The sequence below is a fragment of the Melanerpes formicivorus genome, unplaced genomic scaffold (genome assembly GCF_026170545.1).
Source record: "Melanerpes formicivorus ecotype bairdi unplaced genomic scaffold, bMelFor1.0.p_v2 SCAF_93, whole genome shotgun sequence".
Classification (NCBI taxonomy): domain Eukaryota; kingdom Metazoa; phylum Chordata; class Aves; order Piciformes; family Picidae; genus Melanerpes; species Melanerpes formicivorus.
In genome coordinates, this window is record NW_027142445.1 from 1,842,001 (window position 1) to 1,856,772 (window position 14,772).

The window sequence follows — 14,772 nt, forward strand, 5'->3', positions numbered from 1 at the left end:
CCTGCTGGCCACACTCTTCCTGATGCAGGCCAGGATGCCCTTGGCCTTCTTGGCCACCTGGGCACACTGCAGGCTCATGTTCAGCCTACCATCAATCAGCACCCCCAGGTCCCTCTCTGTTTGGCAGCTCTCAGCCACTCTGACCCCAGCCTGTAGCACTGTATGGGGTTGCTGTGGCCAAAGTGCAGCCCCTGGCACTTGGACTTGTTGAATGCCATCCTGTTGGCCTCTGCCCATCTGTCCAGCCTGGCAAGGTCCCTCTGCAGAGCCCTTCTGTCCTCTAACTGACCAACATCTGCCCCCAGCTTGGTGTCAGCTGCAAATGTGCTGATGCCTGACTCAATCCCCTCCTCCAGATCATCAATGAAGATGTTAAAGAGGATGGGGCCCAGCACTGATCCCTGGGGGGCACCACTGGTGCCTGGCTGCCAGCTGGCTGTGGCACCATTCACCACCACTCTCTCTCCCTTCAGCTTTGAGTTTGCTAGCAGGAGGGCAGTCACTCTAGAGGGAATCCTTCCTCTCTCTACAGTGTTCACATCGTTAGCGTTACCAAGGTGTTGGGGAAGGGATTCCCCACCGGATCCCCGAGCCCAAACAAATGAGAACGAAGTTTATTAACCTTTGGAGCAGGGAAATTATGATGAATGAAATGAATTAATTCCTTCTATCATCCTGCCTCTCAACCCTGAGGAGCCTTATCTTCTGAATTGGATGCAGAGGAAGGCTTCCCCAGCTCCTCTGGGGGCAGCTGGAGCTCAGCGCCGGTGACAACAGCGCTGAGGAGAAGCTGCACCTCGCGGCTGCTGCCCTCCAGCACAGTGTGAGCTGGCTCTGCCTCTGGCTCCAGCACCTGCCAAGAGAAGAGGGAAGAGTCACTGAGCAGAGCCCAGAGAGCCAGGCTGAGCAGGGAGCCTCCAGCAGCAGCCACACCCAGGGGCCACCAAGGCCATCCCCAGGCCTCAGCCCCCAGAGAGGGCAGCAGGAGAGCCTACTGCTGGAGGCTGGGGGTCACCTGCTGGCCAAAGCCACCAGCGCTGCAAACACAGCCCTGGGGACTGCCCCTGGCTCCCAGGGCCTGACCTTGCTTTTCCTGGCCCCTAGAAACCCAGCAGCCTCTCCTGCAGGAGTCAGTTTCCCGCCTGGAGCTCTGGGGCTGGAGCAGCCCAAGAAGGAGCAGCTCCAGCAGCTCCTTTTCCTTCCTGTCCTAGGAGCAAGGATTTCCCAGAGAGAAGTCTCCTGTGGGGCATCAGCCACGCTGCTGGGGGCTGGGAAAGGGCACTGGGGGCTGGGAACCAACTCCTCTGGGAAGTCTCTGAGTGCTGTCCCTCTGCTGGGCAAGAAGCTTTGGGGCCCAGGTCTGACAATGGCTCAGCAGCTGGGGCAGAGGCAGCAGCCAAGAGCAGTGTGTTGGACAAGCAGGAAAGGCAGAGCAGGAGCTGCTGCTGAGATCCCCCCAGCAGAGAGCCCACAGCCAACAGCAGAGGAGGGTTGGGTTGGGAAAGACCTGGATGCCTGTGGAGGCCAAGCATCAGCCCTCTTCTCCAGAGGCCTGGCCAGCTCTGCTGCCCTGCTTGGTGCAGACAAGGCTCAGAGCTCAGCCCCAAGGGGCCAGGGAGCTGCTCAGCACACACAGCAGAGTGCTGCTGCTGCTGCTCTGCACCCCAAAGCAAGCAGCAGGGGCTTGAACTCCTTGGGAGTGCAAAGGCACTGAACCAGAGAGAGAGATCTGCCCTCCAGGGAATGGAGACCTGCTCAGTGCTGACCAACAGCTCAGGTGGAGGGCAGGGGGTGGGAGGCAAGGGGCTGGGGCCAGACTCTGCTCAGTGGTGCCCAGGGACAGCCAAGGGGCAATGGGCACAAACTGGCACCCAGGAGGAGAAGAGGCTTTGGTGTGAGGGTGCTGGAGGCCTGGAGCAGGCTGCCCAGAGGGGTTGTGCAATCTCCTTCTCTGCACAGCTCCCCACCCCCCCTGGCCCCTGTGCTGCTGGGCAAGCTGCTGGGGGTGCCCTGCTTGAGCAGGGGCTTGGACTGGCTGAGCTCCAGAGGGCCCTTCCAAGCTGCAGCAGGCTGGGCAAAGGTGTTCTAAACTGTGAGCTCCCACCCAACACAGGCTGCAACACTTCAGCTCTTGGCTTAGGCTTTGCCTGTGGCCAAAGCCTCTCTTGTCAGAGACTTCCCCATCTTGGCTGAGCCCTCAGAGCCCCCAGCAGCCTCCTCCCCTCTCACACACTCTGCTGCTTGCCCTCAGGGATGGAGTCAGTGCCAGGAGGAAGAGCAGCTCTTGGCCAGCAGAGAGGGAGATCTGCTGCCAGCAGCAGCTCCTCTTGGGGCAGCTCAGGGAGCTTTGGCTGCTGTGCTTCTCACCTTCTTCTTGAGAGGCCAGCTGGCACCTGGGGCCCTGGTGGTATCCACCCACTTGAGGGTGCCCAGGCGGTCGTCCCAGTCAGGGACCTCCTCTGGGGGCAGCTGGAAGCAGATCCTGGACAGGAGACACCTCACAGGGTGCCTCTGGAAGGTGACCTCCACTGCTGACTGCAAGGTGACTGTAACATCTTTGGCACAGCCAGCATGCAGGTGCCCCACCTAGGGAGAAGCAGAGAGCCAAGACCAACCTGGGATCACTGCCAAGGCCAGGCAGGCTGTGGGTGCCCTGCTGGAGCAGGGGCTTGGACTGATGATGCCCAGAGGTCCCTTCCAACCCCAGCATGCTGGGACTGTGTGAAACTGCATCTGACTGAGTATTCATCTGGGCTTTGCTAGAGAGGAACAGCACCACAGGATGCCACCTCCCACAGCATGGAGCCTCTTCTGGCCCCAGCAAACCAGGGAGGGCAGCTCCTGGGTGGCACTGAAAGGAGCTCTCACTGCTCCCTGGTGGCTCCCCAGTAGCTCCTGGGAAGCTGCCAGGCAGGGGGTGAGCAGCAGGGGGGCAGAGACAGCCAGGCAGGGGGTGGGCAGCAGGGGGGCAGAGACAGCCAGGCAGGGGGTGGGCAGCAGGGGGGCAGAGACAGCCAGGCAGGGAGTGAGCAGCAGGGGGGCAGAGACAGCCAGGCAGGGGGTGGGCAGCAGGGGGGCAGAGACAGCCAGGCAGGGGGGCAGAGACAGCCAGGCTCACCTGGGGGCAGAAGTGGAAGGGGGCCTCAGGCAGCCACTGGAAGCGCAGGGCCTGCTCCCTGCTGCGGTTGGTGAGGCTGAAGGTCACGGAGCAGGGGGTGCCCAGGGCACAGGCCCCAAACTGGATGTGGTGCCCTGGGGCAGCTGTTGGCAAGGAGAGAGAAAGGTCTCAGTGTGCAGGCAGACCCAGCTGCCCCCTTACACCACAGCCACTCAGGGCTCTGCCTTCTCCAAGCCTTCCTTCCTCTGGCACCTGCAGCCCAGGACGTGGCTGGGCCTGGGCTGTGAGCTCAGGGGGCAGCTCCTGGGCAGACTTTCACCCTCTGCACCCCCAAGGCCTTCTCTGCAGGGCTGCTCTGGGCCCAGCATGGAGCCCTGAGGGACACCCCTCGTCCCCAGTCTCCATCTGGACATTGCTGATCACTGCCCTCTGGCTGTGAGCAATTCCTTAGCCAGCAGCAGTCCACCCCCAGAGGACACAGAGGATCAGCTGTGCTCTGCACAGCACCCTGGGGGCTGGCAGGCCTCCTTGCAGAGGTCCTCAGCCCAAAGCTGCTCTCTGGGAGCCCTCCCTGCTGGCCTGCAAGCTCCTGCCTGGGCAGGCCAGCTTCCCTGGGGCTGCCAAGCAAGGCTGCTCTGCAGGCTCCAGCAGGGGACAGCAGCTGGCTGCTAAATCTGGGCCAGCCCTGCGCCGGCACAGCCTGAGCCCAGCCCTGCAGATTCCTGTGCCCTGCTCCGGCCTGGCAGCCTCTCCTCTTACCCTCCAGGCTGTCCTCCTCCAGGCTGCTCTCAGGGAGGTTCTCCTCCTCCCTGTCTGCCACCAGCCCCTGGATGTTGTCCAGGCTGAAGTCCTCCTGGCAGCCTGCCCCCAGCAGCCTGATGGTGCTGGCCCCAGCAGGGTTGTCCAGCACTGCCAGCTGCAGCTTCCCTTCCAGGCGTTGGGGCAGGCTGGCTCTGAAGAGCACCTCCAGTTCTGCTGCCTGCCCACACTGCAGGAGCAGGGAAGCAGTGTGGAGCTTCCTCTCTGCACAGAGATGGACAGCAGGGACAGGTGAGGCACTGCAAACATTGCCATGCTGCACAAGAGGAAGCCCAGCTCCAAGCCCAGCTGCCTCTAGGCACAGCCTGCCTCACCAATGCTCCCAGACCTTCCTCCCAGGCTCACAAGGCTGGGACCCCAGCAGCAATCTCCCTGCTGCTTGCCCTCAGCTCAGCTCAGCACTCAGCTCTGGCTCAAGCTGCAGCCAGCCAGCTCCTGCCTTCAGCAGAGCTGACTCAGAGAGTGCCTTGGGCTTTGGCTGGCTGGCTGTGGGCTCAGGGGCTGCCTCCTGCCAGGCTGGGGACTCCCCACCTGCAGCAGCAGAGAGCTCAGATGCTCCACTGAGGTGCTGACAGCCCCCCAGGACTCAAGCCCCCATGTCCAGAGGAAGAGAAACACTTCCCAGAGCTTGCCAGAAGGAAAGCAACCCTGCAGAGAGTCCCTCTGCAAGAGCCCAGAGAGCCCCAGGACACAGCCCAGGGCCAGCAGCTGCTTGCTGCTTGGCCAAGCCAGCAGCAGGAGAGGAATTCTCCCTGGGGGGGTGAGCACATCTCATGCTCCAGGACTTCACCTTCTCCAGCAGAGTCCTCCATGCCCACAGCCTGGTAGAGGCACTTGGTGCTGGGCCTGGCTTTCAGGAAGAAAGCTCCCTCCTCATCCAGCAGGTCCAGCAGCACCTGGGAAAAGAGCAGGAGCACACTGGGGTGGGCACAGCATGGCCCAGGGCCTGAGCCCACGCTGCTGCTGTCCCACCACAGGGAGCCCAGGGTGCTGCCCCCCTTCCAACACAGCTCTGAGCACAAGGCTGGAGTGAAACCAGACCAAAGCCAAGGCTCCACAGCCCCTGGGAGCTGATGGAGACAGCAGCAGGCAGGACAGGAGGGCCCAAAGTGAGGAGCACAAGGGGACTAAACCACATGTGAGGCTCAGCAGAGCCTGGTAAAGCAGGAGCAGAGCCAAGCCAGTGCCAGCAGGACAGGAGGATGACCTCCAGCCCAGCCAAAAGGGGAGAAGGGAGCCTGGGGAAGCCCTGCCCCAAAGTTGTGCTGCCCTGAGAAGGCCTCAGAAGCCTCTCTCAGAGGAACTCCCTTCCTGGCAAGCAGAAGGCAGCCAGGGGCTTCCAGCAGACTTTCTGAGGCCCCTTCCCAGGCTGTTCCCTGAGGCAGGGAGCAAGGAAGCAGCACAAGCCCCAGGGCTGGCTCAGGAGCGGCAAGGCCAGCAGCAGCCGAGGCCAAGGAGAGGAGGACACAAGGGAAGGGCTGAGGGCACCTTCCTGGAGGCAGCTGCTGGCAACAGGCCTCTGCCCACTGCTTTGCCACAGCAGAGGCTCAGGAGGTCGTCCTCCTGCCACAGAGGGGCTCTGAGCACAAGCCAAGGCTTTCCTTTGGGCTCCAAGGGCACCTGCAGAGCCGTGGGGCACCTGCCCACCCCCCCGGCTGCGCTGGGCCCTCTCCTCCCCAGCAGCAGCCTTGTTCCCCGAGCAGAGTTCCCTCAGCAGCTGCTCACCTGGGCAGGGACAGGGCCAGAGTTCTGCAGGACCAGGGGCAGCTTCTCCCAGGCCCCCAGGGGCAGCTTCCTGAAGAGCAGCAGGGGGTTCCCTCTCCTGTCCCTCCGCGCCGGGCGCAGGACCCTCACCTCCGGCACCTTCCCCTCGCCGCTGATCTCGAAGCTCAGGCTCTGTGCTCTGCCTGCTGCAGGGCTGCAGGAGAGGGGCAGCAGAGCCATTGCTCACTTGGCAAGCAGGGAGGCCAGGGCCAGCTGCTGCCCTTGCCCTGCCTGGGGCTCCTGGCCCCCAGGACACAGCTCCCCCTGGCTCCTCTCCTCCCGCAGCAGGAGCGGAGCGGCAGGAAGTGGCCAAGCCAGAGGCACAACTCAGTGACCCCAGCAGGGAGCTGATCTCCAAGGAGCTGCTCCTCAGGGCAGCAAGCTGCTGGACCTGGCCCCAGCTCAGCCACTCAAGGGCTGGGCCAGGGCAGGGCAGGCCCAGGCCACACAGGGGGCCCAGGGCAGAGGAGCTGAGCTCTTTTAGAGGGGAGCCAGTGGCTCCTTCAGCACCAGAACTCTTCGTGCCCCCCAGGAGATCCAGCAGATCACCTCCTCAGCACAGCAGCAAGGAGGCAGCAAGGGCAGCTGCCCCGGGGCACAGAGCCACTGCAGCCAATCCTTTGTCCTTGGCAAGCTCCAGCTCAGCTGGAGCTGCACAGCTCCACTGCTGCCCGAGTCCCCCACCCCCTGCTGGCTCCTCGGGCTCACAGAAGCCTGCAATGCTTTGCCTTGGAAGGGACCTTGGAAGCTCATCCAGCCCAAGCCCCTGCAGGCAGCAGGGACAGCTGCAGCTCCAGCAGCTTGCTGAGAGCCACAACCAACCTGAGCTGCAGTGGTGCTGAGCAGGGGGCAGCTCCCACCTCTCTGGGCAGCCTGGGTCAATGTCCCACTGCCCTCACAGTCCCTGCTGCAGGCTGCAGCAGGACATTGCCTTCCCTGCTCTGCTGGAGCTCAGAGCCACAGCTGCTGATTTCCCTGCAGCATCCCTGTGGGCAGCAGAGGCTGAGAGCCCTGGGGCTGCTGAGCCTGGAGAAGAGCAGCCCCAGAGGGGATCTTGAGGGGGAGGCTGCTGGAGCCCTGCAGCAGGCTGCCCAGAGAGCTTGGGGAGTCTCCTCTGCAGAGATTCCAACCCCCCCTGCACCCTGGGATCCTGGGCAAGCTGCTGTGGGGGCCCTGCTCAGGCAGGGGGGTTGGGCTGGCTGAGCCCCACAGGTCCCTTCCAAACCCCTCCCTGCTGGGGTGCTAAGCACTCTGCCCAAGGCCACTCCAAGAGCCAGAAGCCGTCAGGAAGCTCCCTCCCAAGCTCTCCTGAGGTGACTTACCTTCTCTGAGCATCAAGGCAGGCCTCAAAGGTGCACTGGTACCTCTGCACCTTCTGTGGGCTGAAGGTGACAGTGGCAAAGGCCTGGGAGCAGCTGGGCACACACAGCTGGGCAGGATCCACCTGGAACACCTGGCCAGGGCGGCTCTTCAGCTTGGGGGAGCCAAGAGAGGAGGCTTAGGAGGAAGCTTCTCCCCAGGTGCTGCTGCCTCAGCCATGCATGGATGAGGAGGAGCAGCCCCAGGCAGCCTGGCCCCCTGCCTGTTGCCTTGGACAGGCTCCTTCCATCTCAGGGGGTAACCCCAAGCAGTGCTGAGCCAGGGGGCTGCCAGCAAGCCCAAACCATGGCCCTCAGCACCCCAGCTCCACAGCTTTGAAACCCCCCTGCAGATGCCTTGGGCAGCCTGGGCCAGGCCTTGACAAGCCTCCAGGGGAGGAAATTGCTCCTCGTGTCCAACCTAACCCTCCCCTGGCACACCCTGAGGCCATGGCCTCTTGTCCCAGCACTTGCTCCCTGGGAGAAGAGGCTGAGCCCCCCCCAAAAGGCTCTGCTGGGAGCCCTGGCTCAAAGTTGAGGGCAAGCTCCTCCTCTCTCTGTGCTTCCAGGAGAGGCTCACAAGGCCCCAGCTCTCCCCCCAAGCACCCAGGGGCCTTGAGCTAAAGCCTTGCCTGGGACACGCTGAATGCAGCCCAGCTGGCAGCTGAGCTGGCCTAGCCTGGGCAAGAGGAAGCCATGAGGCTGGGGAAGAGGGCAGCTGTCAGGCAGGCTGCAGAGTGCCCAAGGCCTCCTGTCCCTACCTTCCTGGGGCTGGCTTTGATGGAGAGCAGCACATCACAGGGGACTCTGTTCCTGTTGCAGATGCTGAAGCGCGCCGTGGCCCGCTGCCCCACCAGCACGTCAGGGAAGAGGAACTTCCTCTGGTCGGTGAGGAACACTCCCTGCTGCTCCTGCCCTCTCTGCAGGCCTGGGCAGAGGTTGCTGCTGCTGCAGATCTGGTGCCCCTCAAAGATGGCCTCGATGTCATCGACCACGAAGGCTGCGAGCGGAGCAGAGCAGAGGGAGGGCTGAGCAAGGAGAAGCTTCCTGCTGAGCTGCCCCTGGGGGCCTCTCCCGCCCTTGGAGAAGCCCTTTCTGCCCAGGCAGCTGCCAAAGCCAGCCCTGGCTAGGGGAGCTGCCTGTCAGGAGGGAGCTCAGGCACCCTGAGCACCAAAGGCTTTCTTCTGCTCCTTCCATGCAGCCCTCCCAGCCTCTCCCACTGCTGGAGCTGACAAGAACCTGCGAGGAGGCTGAGAGGGGAGCTCGGGCTCAGGCTGGCTGCTCTCTGCCAGGACTGAGGCTGGGTGCTGAGCAGCAGCAGCCTGGCCCCAGGGAGCTGTGGGCAGCACCTACCTGGAAGGCAGGACTCGGCCAGCAGGGTGTAGGGGATGCCAAGAGGGTTGTCCCTGGGGTCCCTGTGGCTGATGTCGATGAGCAGCTGCTCCTGGCACGGCCCTGGCGGCCCCGCGGCGCAATCCACTCTCACCAGCTGCTGCTCCCCAGCAAGGATGCAGCCAAAGGCAGGGGACACAGTGAACATGCCCAGGGTGAGGCCAGCCTGCAGAGAGAGAGCCAGCAGAGGCTGATGGCCAACAGCCTCCCCCTCAGCCTCCCAGCAAGGAGGACTCCAGGCCTCGGCCTGCAGCTGGGCCCAGGGCAGGCAGGGAGGACTCCGTGGCCCAGAGCACAGCCCAGGAGGGGAGAAAGAAGCCAAGCAGAGGTGCAGGCCCAGCATGCAGAGCGTGTCCCACGCCATGGGGACAAGCCCCCAGCCTGGGCACAGTGTGGAGGAGCCTGTGCTGGGCAGCAGCAGCCACTCACCTGCCTGCAGCTCAGCCTGGCTGCAGCAGAGGTTCCCTCCAAGCTCTGCCTCCGCTGGGCCTGGGAGGACTTCCTTTGGGGTGCACCAGAGGGGAGAGCAGAGAACATCCCTCAGGCTCAGCTCCTCCTGCCCCCCTGCAAAGCCAAAGCTTCCTCCCCCTGCAGGAAAGTCCTCCTGCTCTTCATGCCCCCTGCACCACCTGTGCCTGCAGCTGATGGACAGATGGGCTCCAGCCCCAGGGCCAGGAGGATCCCCAGGAGGATCCTGGGGCCTCTTTCTACACCCTGCTCACAAGCCAGTTGCACAGGCAGGCAATAAGCCAGGGCTCACAGGAGATGGACTTGCTTGGCTGGAAGGGACCTTGCAGATCATCCAGTCCAGCCCTGAGCCCAGCACTACCAGGGCACCACTGTTCCATGGCCCTCAGCAGCAGCTTTGAAAGCCCTCCAGGGACAGGGACAGGGACTCCACCACTGGCCTGGGCAGCCTGGGCCAGGCCTTGACAACCTTCCAGGGGAAGAAGTTCTTCCTCATGGCCACCCTAACCCTCCCCTGGCACAACCTGAGGCCTTTTCCTCTTCTCCTGTCGCTTGGGAGAAATCACCAAGCCCCACCTGGCTCCAAGCTCCCTGCAGGCAGTTGGAGAGAGCCAGAAGGGCTCCCCTGAGCCTCCTCTTCTCCAGGCTGAACCCCTCCCCCAGCTCCCTCAGCTGCTCCTCACAGCCCACGTGCTCCAGGCCCCTCAGCAGCCCTCTTGCCCTGCTCTGGCCACACTCCAGCACCTCAATGGCCTGGGAGCCAGGAAGCCAAAGCCAAGGCCAGGAGGCACAGCGCAGCCTGGTTGTGTGTCCTGCCTGCCACAGCCCAGCCCTGCTGTGGGGCCCCCTCCAGCAGGAAGGCTGCTGCAGGCCTTCTCTCACCCTTGCTCTGTGGGCTCAGCTGCCCCCTGCTCTGCTCTGCAGATGAGGAACTGGAAGGGCAGGAGGCCTGTGTTGTGCAGCAGGAAGCTGCAGGCTCTCCTGGTGCCGCTGGCCATGGCCCCGCAGTCGAGCAGCGCCGCAGGGCTGATGCTGTACTGGCTGAGCACAGCTCTGGCTGAGAGCCTCACTGGGATGCTGGCCATGGGCTCCCCTCCTGCACGCAGGCTGGGCTCCAGCACCTGCAAGCAGAGAGCGGCCTCTGTCCTGGCAGCACAGCCCAGCCGCCCAGCAACTCCTGCCCTGCTTTGGAGGCCTCCTCCAGAGCTGCATTTCCAGCCTCTCTGCCCAGCCTGGAAGGCCTTGGAAGAGTCATTGCTCAACCTCCCTGCAGGCCCTCAGCAGCTGCTCAGCTGAGCAGCACCACAGCAGGTGCTCCAGAGCCCCAGACAGCCTGCCCTGCAACGCTCCCAGGGATGGGGCAGCTCCCCCCTCTCTGCCCAGCCTGGGCCAGGCTCTCTCCCCCCTCAGTGTCAAACATTTCCTCCTCCTCCTCCTCTCCAGGCTCCATCTCCCTCTTCTACTTCCAAAGCATCAGCCCTGGGCAAAAGTCTGGCCCCAGCTTTCTTCCTGGCCCCTCCAGGCCCTGGCAGGCAGGAAGGAGCACAGCTGCTTTCTGAAAGCCTTTGCTGTGCACAGAGGAGAGAAGAGTCCCCAGCTGAAGCTCTCCTTCCAGCAGAGCCATGTCCTCCTGCCCCCCTCAGCCCGGCTGTGCTCACCCTGCCCGCCCCAGGCAGCTCACCTGGCACACCAGGACGGCTTTGTCCTCAATGCTGAGCTCCCTCTGAGGGTGGAAGAGCAGCTGGACAGCGACAGGGCGCTCAGAGAGAGGCAGCAGGCCCTGCTGGGGCTGCACAGTGAAGTGGGAGGCCAGGTCCTGGGTGCTGGGGCCTGCGGGACGCAGCCTGAACCTGGGCAGGGAAGGAAGGAGGAAGGGAGGAGAAGATCTCTGCAGTGAGCAGCCCAGGGGCCAGCAGCACAGCCAGCACTGGGCATGGCACCAGTGACAAGCAACAAAAGGCAAGAGGCCAGCCCCAGCTCCTGGCAGAGCCAGGCAGTGCTGAGTACTGGCAGCTGCCCTCCACCCCCAGGCTTTTCATCCTGCTCTAAAGAGTCTCCTGAAGAGAAAGGACTTGGCCCTGGAAGGAGGGCAACAGAGCTCAGCAGGGACTGGCCTCGACTTCAGGGGCACAGAACCCTGGAACCCAGCATGGAGGGGTTGGAAGGGACCTCTGGGCATCATCAGTCCAAGCCCCTGCTCCAGCAGGGCACCCACAGCAGCTTGCCCAGCAGCACAGTGCCCAGGGGGGGTTGGAAGCTCTCCACACCAGGAGACTCCACAACCTCTCTGGGCAGCCTGCTCCAGGCCTCCAGCACCCTCACACCAAACAACTTTCTCCTCCTCTTCACATGGAGCCTCCTGGGCTCCACTTTGTGCCCACTGCCCCTTCTCCTGTCCCTGGGGGCACCACTGAGCAGAGCCTGGCCCCAGCCTCTTGCTCCCCACAGCTCCTTTGTCTCTTGCTGAGCATTGCTCAGCTCCCCTCTGGGGCTGCTCTTCTGCAGGCTCTCAGCCCCAGGGCTCTCAGCCTTTGCTCCTCACAGAGCTGCTCCAGGCCCCTCAGCATCTCTCTAGTCTCTGCTGGACTCTCCCCAGCAGTTCCCAGTCTCTCCTGAACTGGGGAGCCCAGACCTGGAGCCAGGACTCCAGATGTGCTCTCCCTAGGGCAGAGGAAAGGCAGAGGAGAATGTCCCCTGACCTGCTGGCCACACTCTTCTTCCTGCACCACAGAGCCCAGGGGCTGGGTCTCTCCTTCTGCTGCCTGCTGAGCTGTGAGCAACTGGGCTGTGGCTGGAGCCTGGAGCTCAGGACAGTGCCAGTGCTCACCCCCAGCAGGGCAACAGCCTCCAGCCATGCAGAGGAGCAGACTGCAGGCCTGGGCAGGTGGTGGCCCCAGGCACTCCCAGAGCAGGCAGCTGGACCAACCTGTATGCAAGCTTGCACTGCCCTTGGTTCCTCAGGGTCAGCACTTGCTTGGCACTCCCCAGGACGTTCAGGACTCCAAAGTCCAGGCAGCCCTCTGCACCTGCAGGACACCCCCAGAGCGAGGGAGGGGATGGGGAGGAGACAAACATTTGGAGATCTCAGCTGGGACCAAGCCCTGCTCAGCAACTTGCCAGCCTTGCAACTTTGCCCTGGCTCCTTTGCTGCCCTTTCTCTTCTTCTTGAGAGAGGAGCTGCAGGGCTTGGCAGCCAAGGAGCTCAGCCTCCACCTCCCTGCTTCCAAGCACAGCTCCAACCACTTGATGTGCTGTGCTGAGCCCTCAGCAGCTGCCAGCTGCTTCTGCACACCCCTGCTGTTCCAAAGCCCCCACATCAAACCAACAGGAAGGGGCACACTGCAAGGGCCAGAGATGAGAGAGGCAAAGCTCTGTGTGGCCTGACAGGGCTTTACTCCACACAGCTGGCAAGAGGCCTGTGTCATGGATCCGTGCCAGACTGCACTGCTGTCCCCTCCCCTCCCCTCCCCCCTTGCCAAGGCCATGCAATCCATCTGAACTCCTCTGCTCTGGGGCCAGCCACTGACCTTCAGGCAGGGTGATGTTCAGAGCAACTTCGTAGGCCTCGGCCAGGACCTGGATGTTCTCCACCTGCACCACACCCTGGACATTTTCTGCATCTGAAACCTGAGGCACCAAGACACAAACCCTGCTGGAGTCCTTCTCCTCAGTGTTTCTGGCAGGCACCACCTGAGGAGCTCTTGTCTCCAGCAGCTGTGTGTAAAGCCCCTGGGAGGCACCCACAAGGTGTCCCAGAGCAGGTGGCAATGACACCCAACTCTCTCTCAGCACACAGCAGCCTCCCTGCAAGGCAGCCTCTCAACCACAGGCAGCAAAACCCAGGCAGAGATTTCTTTGCTCTGCCTTAAGAGCCTGAGCAGGAGACTCCACAAGCTCTCTGGGCAGCCAGCTGCAGGGCTCCAGCAGCCTCACAAGACAGATGCTGGAACCTCCTGGCTTCTGCTTTCTGCCCATTGCCCCTGGGCCTGTTGCTGGGCACTGCTGCCAAAGCCTGGCCCCAGCCTCTTGCCCCCCACCCTTCAGCCCTTGCTCAGCACTGAGAGATTGCCAAGCAGCATCCTCCAGCCAGGGGCTCTTGCTGCTAAGGGCCCAGGCAAGGTGGGGACAAAGGCATCTGCTGAGGGCTCCTCCTTGGGCCTTCAGGCACAGGCTGCAGGGCCCAGAGCACTCTGCCCAGCGCTGCCAGGCAGGGCCCTGCGCCCTCACCTCCAAGCGGATCTTCTTCTCCACGCTCAGAGGCTTGCTGGCCCTGAAGCACAGCTGCACGGCCAGCTCCGAGCGGGGCCCGACCGTGCCCTGGCTCTGCGACACCCAGAAGCTCTGGCCCAGGCTCTCCAGCCCGCTGAGCCTCCAGGCCACCGGCAGGGGGCAGTTGTTCCGCAGCAGCAGCATCCTGCTCTGCTCCCTGCAGAGACACCAAGGCTCCGTGCCAGCTGCTGGGGGGCACAGCGGCAGCCCTGCCGCCGGCAGCAGCCCTCCCCGCGGCGCTGAAACCAGCCTTCGGGCTCGGCTCTTTGCCACAAGCCCCAGAGGCCAGGCCCTGGGGCAGAGCCGGCTGGCAGAAGGGGATGCCACGGGAGGCAGAGCCAGAGCAGCTCCTCCGCTCCCTCTGCACCAGCAGGGGAGATGCAAATGCAGCGGGGCAGCAGCGCTGGGGGCTGCCCTGGCACCTCCAAGGCAGCAAGGAAGGCTGAGCAAGAGGCTGGCAAGTGCTGGCAGCCAGAGGGCTGCTGGCCAGGCTCCCATCTCAGCAGCCACACGGCAAGGGGAGGGGAAGGCAAGTTGCAGCAGAGCCACCCCCGGCACAGTGCCCCTGGCCTGACTGACCTGTGCAGAAGCACCCTGGCGAAATGCAGCTGCCTGGGGCTGACCTCCAGCTTCACCTGCACCCCCTGGCAGCACAGCTGGAAGACCACTGGCTCTGGGTTGTCCTTGATGCGGCAGATGAGGCTGTCCTCCACCAGGCCAACTGCAGTGGGGTAGGCCCAGACGCTCAGCTCCTGGCCCCAGCCCCGCAAAGAGAAACACAGAAGAGCCTCCAGTGAGCAGCAGGAACGGCTCCTGGCCTCTGCTGCTGCTGCTGCTGCTGCTGCTGCCACCTGCCTGGCCCCTACCTGCTTCTCATAAGGCTGCAGCTTCATGCTGGCAGGCTCCAAGAGGAAGGTGCCCCTGCTGCCACCCCGCTCCCAGGAGAAGTGCACCTCTGCCTCCCAGGGGCTGACGTTGCGGATGGAGAGCTGCTCGCGGTTGCCAGCCTGCAGCACAGCCTTGGACCTGGCCACAGAAGGGGCAAAGGCTGCAGGGCAGCTCCAACAAGCAGCCTCAGAGAAAGCCTCACCTCCAGGGGCACTTTGCATGCTGCCTGCCTTCATTCCCAGCTTCCCTCAGTGCCCAGCCCACACTTGCTGCCTCCATCCCAGAGCTGTGCACAGGCCACCTCCAGAGGCCTTCTGCACACCAGGACCCCAAAGGTGCCTGCACAAAGAGCAGCACAGCAGGCACCTGCATTCCTCCCCTCCTCTGCTGGCTTGCCTTCCCTGCAGGCTTCCCAGAAAGGCTGGGACAGGAGGTTTGAAAGAGCTCAGCTCCTCTCTTCCACAGCAGCCAGGAGACTGCCTTGGCCCAGCTCCTGGCTGAGCCTGAGCCTGAGGCTGAGGGGGGGATTCCCAAGAGGAGTCCCAGCATTAACAAATGCCTCTTGCCTCGGGGCTGGGACAGAGTGTGGAGAGAAAAGGGCAAAAAGGGCAATTCCTCAGCCAGGCCAAATCCTCTCCTGGCTTTTAAACACTTGGAATTGCACTTCCCTGGGGGGTCCAAATGCCACCAGCTCTC

General features: G+C 63.4%; 1 protein-coding gene across 1 annotated transcript in view; it reads right to left on the reverse strand.

Annotated features, from left to right (window-relative positions):
• Positions 1–639: 639 nt before the first annotated feature.
• LOC137455230 (hydrocephalus-inducing protein homolog) overlaps positions 640–14,772 on the reverse strand; it is a 59,248-nt gene continuing 45,115 nt past the window's right edge. The window contains exons 47-63 of the mRNA XM_068165851.1: positions 14,055–14,214; positions 13,768–13,940; positions 13,147–13,345; positions 12,447–12,546; positions 11,846–11,945; positions 10,601–10,769; positions 9,802–10,040; positions 8,881–8,953; positions 8,413–8,617; positions 7,821–8,059; positions 7,024–7,175; positions 5,663–5,855; positions 4,728–4,833; positions 3,878–4,141; positions 3,119–3,261; positions 2,368–2,586; positions 640–853 (exon numbers count right to left, since the gene is read on the reverse strand). Of these exons, the coding sequence (XP_068021952.1) occupies positions 683–853; positions 2,368–2,586; positions 3,119–3,261; positions 3,878–4,141; positions 4,728–4,833; positions 5,663–5,855; positions 7,024–7,175; positions 7,821–8,059; positions 8,413–8,617; positions 8,881–8,953; positions 9,802–10,040; positions 10,601–10,769; positions 11,846–11,945; positions 12,447–12,546; positions 13,147–13,345; positions 13,768–13,940; positions 14,055–14,214 (2,905 nt within the window). The 3' untranslated portion in view covers positions 640–682. The remainder of the gene's footprint in view (positions 854–2,367; positions 2,587–3,118; positions 3,262–3,877; positions 4,142–4,727; positions 4,834–5,662; positions 5,856–7,023; positions 7,176–7,820; positions 8,060–8,412; positions 8,618–8,880; positions 8,954–9,801; positions 10,041–10,600; positions 10,770–11,845; positions 11,946–12,446; positions 12,547–13,146; positions 13,346–13,767; positions 13,941–14,054; positions 14,215–14,772) is intronic.